General features: G+C 45.7%; 1 protein-coding gene across 1 annotated transcript; it reads left to right on the top strand.

Annotated features, from left to right (window-relative positions):
- Window positions 1-2,392: 2,392 nt before the first annotated feature.
- On the top strand, window positions 2,393-3,851 carry hoxa4a (homeobox A4a). Its single transcript, XM_070984771.1, has 2 exons — window positions 2,393-2,810; window positions 3,349-3,851. Exons 1-2 carry the CDS (start codon window positions 2,393-2,395, stop codon window positions 3,684-3,686), a joined length of 756 nt encoding a protein of 251 aa, XP_070840872.1. The 3' UTR covers window positions 3,687-3,851.
- Window positions 3,852-4,114: the final 263 nt, after the last annotated feature.

The following is a 4,114-nucleotide window of genomic DNA, read 5'->3' as shown; positions in this document are numbered from 1 at the left end:
GAAGTCGTCTTACCGCTGACATTATGTTGACATATTGCCTCTCAGGTGGTCTCTTGGCCATACGGATACAGTGAATATATGGCGGAAAGCACATAGCTGCCATTTACAATGAGTTAGGTGCGAGAAAGCCTCTAAGATACATAAGATAGTATAGCAGCTCTGCCTCACACCAACAGCGTCCTTACATGGAAAACAAAAACCTTTTTTTATTTCTATTTTCTTAGGAGCAAAAAAACCAAGGCCTGTCTCCGATTGTTGTGGGAAAGAAGAATTCACCTGTTTTAAGTCGTCTGCTTGAGTCCAAAGACTAGAGGTTCAGTGATGGAGATTTCATTTTAAATACCAGTCCATCTGCAGCGGATCTCTGGATATGCATCTTTTCCATATAGATGCATATTCTAACTCAAGGGTTCAACGTGTGGTTTTCTAAATTGCTGGAGGTCTTTTGCACATTTTTTTGAAATCCTTTGGGGACCTTCCTGGGTGCTGACCCGCGCTAAGTGTTCCATCAACTCCACAGAGTTGAACGGACCCTGCAAAACTGAAGTCCAAGTCCGGGGTGAACCCCAGGTCACTGCGTCTAACAGATATGAAAATGTCGCCTCTTTGGAAAGAGGGCACGCCTTGTTGTTTAACAAAGACTGTCAATGGGCAAGATTAATCAGAAACAAAATGGAAACGGTGTCACTTTGGGGTCAGGCAGAAGTTATCTCTGTTTAGAGGAGCGAATAGAATAGGGGGGACCGGGAGAGAAAAAAAAGGAGAGAAAAGAAAGCTTTCAATATTTCCGAAGTTTGGCCTCTTGTTTCTCCATGCAGAGGCCTTGTTGACGTGGACAGTGTGGATCAGCTTTGTGAAGAGCTGCAGCATCTTCCAGGGACACAGATACAGTGTGCCACCTCGGACATGGACAGGAAACACGACCTGGACGTGATGGCTGATGGCGAGGAACACGGTCAGACACTTTTATATTTTCTACCGTATAAACATACAGAACAAAAGAAATGTGATTATTTTTTATTAGCTTTAAATATATGACAGACTGAATGGGTGATCCTGAATTTGTGCAATTTATTTGTCTAAAAAAACACATTAGACGTTACTATTAGAAATAAAATAATGATTATTATTGTTATTATTATCGTTGTTGGACCTTGGACAATTTGTCCCTTTAAAACTTTTAGTATCCTTTTCTTCAGCACATATTCTCATTGTTACAACACATGACAGTGTTATTATCTCAGCCTGGTTGTTGACAGTTAAGTGGTGCTGCAGGAAGCGCATGAGAGACATATTACAGATTTGTGCTGAAATGATGGCAAACTGTTTGCGGGAAAGGTTTTTCTATATTTCCAAATCTCTTCACAACTGCTGCATCAGATGTGGGGTTATCTGTGCTGTGCAGAGAAATTCTGGCATCTCTTGCTGTAAATGTTCCATCCTGGTTACAAATCCCACGCTTTTGTTTTGGCATCTGCCTGTAAAGCAAGGTGCGCGTCCTGCCAGTGTTTGTCCAGTGTTTAACATAGTTAACACAGGAGAAGTGATGATAGGGGGTGGCCGTGCGATCAGTGCCAGATAAGTTTCACGTGGTATCAAACAGAGAGCAAAATTGAAATTACTGCTCCGTCTTGGGGATATTGCTGAAAAAATGCGGGGTCTTATGTATGTATACAATTGTGCATCGTGAGAGATGAGCGTTTTGTGATGTTGGTGTGTGTGTCCTGAGCGGGTATAAACCAGGTTCTACTGATGCACAAATCATATGCTTTCCATGCAGGCTTGTATTTCCGCAGAGCAGCGTCTCGTCAGTGCTTGCAGGAAGCTGATGCACTAACACAGTTTTCTTTTTCGATCGTTTGAATGGGCTAAAACAGCATCAGGCTTTGCGCTGTTGTGTTGCCGTATCCCGTTGTTTCCCTGCTCATCTCCTCACGGGATTCAGCACATTTTAAACTCCAACAACATACATTCACGCCACTATCAGAAATAATCTTTTGTTTGCAACAACCTTTAGTTTCTCGGGGCTTGAATTTCAGATCCTGTCTCTGGTCGAGAGGAGACGGATTTTTGTTTTTCACATGCAGGAAAAGCCTCACCCACATAAGTTTGGCCCCATGCAGTAAACAAGTTAGTTGATTGGTTTTGCTTTATATACTGTGATTTAATAAGGAAAACACCAACGTAAGCCAGCGCGAGCGGTGTTGGTGGTACCAGTGCCATGCTTTCCATTGGTTCCTGTTTACATGATGCCCACAGGACACGCCGTGATTGGTGGCGCTTCGCACGTGACCAGGCAACTTTGTACATTTGACAGGGAGTAGGAGGGTTTTGTGGAGATCAGAAAAACGACAGCGCGATAAAAATTAGTATTGTTGCACTTCACAAATTAATGACCATGAGTTCCTACTTGATAAACTCCAACTATATCGAGCCCTCCTTTCCTCCATGCGACGAATATCAGCAGAGCGGATACATCCCCAATCCCGGCGACTACTACGAGCGGCCAAAAGATACGGGCTTCCCCCATCACGACGAGCCATCCTATCCGAGGTCAAACTATACAGAATCGAGCTACGATTATGGGAACGTTCCCGGCACCGGACTAGATGATTTCGGCGACGGGCACCACGCACAGCCGCAGCCGGTTCCACAGAGCCACGGTCCGCGCCTCGCCACGGCCCCAGACGGTGGCGCAGGGGCAAATGCCAGCAAAGACTGCAGCCTCGCCAGTGAGGTATATCCCGGCGTAGCGAAGGGCAAGGAGCCGGTGGTCTATCCTTGGATGAAAAAGGTCCACGTTAACACCGGTGAGTTATCGTCACGGTTAAATAGCAGAACCACTGAGAAACAACCACTGGAACACACGCAAGCCCATTGAGGCAGCACTAGTAGCAGCCCTTAGAACAGCAATTTACGACTATCGAGCAGCAGGGTCGGTAATTAAGGACCCTCGTAAATTTTATTGCCTGTGTTCGTCTGTCGGGGCCATGTGCCTTTGTTGCTTTTTAACCCAAACTACCTCCACCACTGGAGCCGAGCCAAACTGTAATATCCAACCCCGCTGTTTTGTTAATCATTTCTAAGCTTGATCTGTCCCCGGATGCGAGTGCTTGTACACTCGGCATCTCCACATTAAGGTCATGTCCGTAAACTGAAACAAGACAGAGAGTAAAACAAACAGGGCGTCTGTGATTTCCCAGCAAACCCAGAGATGGTTTATAGTTTTTCTACCTTGTAATGTGTCCAGTGGAGGAAGTAAATGGCTTTGGAATAAACGCTATCACCCTGCATGTAGCCTAACACCTGCTTGCTTGCCTGTGTATGGCTTTTCTTCCCCCCCTCCAGTCAATGCCAGTTACTCAGGAGGAGTGCCCAAGAGGTCCCGCACTGCCTACACCCGCCAGCAGGCTCTGGAGCTGGAGAAGGAGTTCCACTTCAACCGGTACCTGACTCGGCGCAGGCGGGTGGAGATTGCGCACACCATGTGTCTGTCCGAGCGCCAGGTCAAGATCTGGTTTCAGAACCGGAGGATGAAGTGGAAGAAGGAGCACAAGCTTCCCAACACCAAGATCCGCTCCTCCAGCTCGGCCTCAGCCTCGGGGGCCCAGCAGCAGCAGCAACAGCAGCAGCAGATCAAAACAGGCCAGCAGCTTGTCCCCACGCCGTGCACCGCAGGTCTATAGTGCTTGAACGAACCCCACCCCACAAAAACCCAATCCAGACTGAGATGGCAAATGACACAAGTGGAATTTGATGGACCGATTCTCAGTATTTTACACATGGTGTTCTCTCTTCCCCTTGCCTCTGCCATTGGGCCCCTGTCACGTCCTTTGTACCCTTTCCCTCTCCGCTCGCCCTCTTCATATAAGCTTGAAAATCACCTTCAGTTTCCACGGTGGCAACTGAAGTGTTTATATATTTGTTTATTATTATGAAAGAAGGATAACGCACATTCAAACATAGGACTTGGATCAAAAATGTATCATTACAGTTAAAACTGAGAGAGGTAAAAGTAAGTTTGAACTCATTTTTATATGTTCTCTTTGATTATTGATTTTTTTTTTTTATTATTATTACTCATGGAAAGTTCTAATATACTTGAAAGATATTT

The sequence above is a fragment of the Chaetodon trifascialis genome, chromosome 17 (genome assembly GCF_039877785.1).
Source record: "Chaetodon trifascialis isolate fChaTrf1 chromosome 17, fChaTrf1.hap1, whole genome shotgun sequence".
NCBI classification, from domain to species: domain Eukaryota; kingdom Metazoa; phylum Chordata; class Actinopteri; order Chaetodontiformes; family Chaetodontidae; genus Chaetodon; species Chaetodon trifascialis.
Note: the sequence above shows the minus strand (reverse complement) of the source record. Positions and strands in the feature narration are given on the sequence as shown.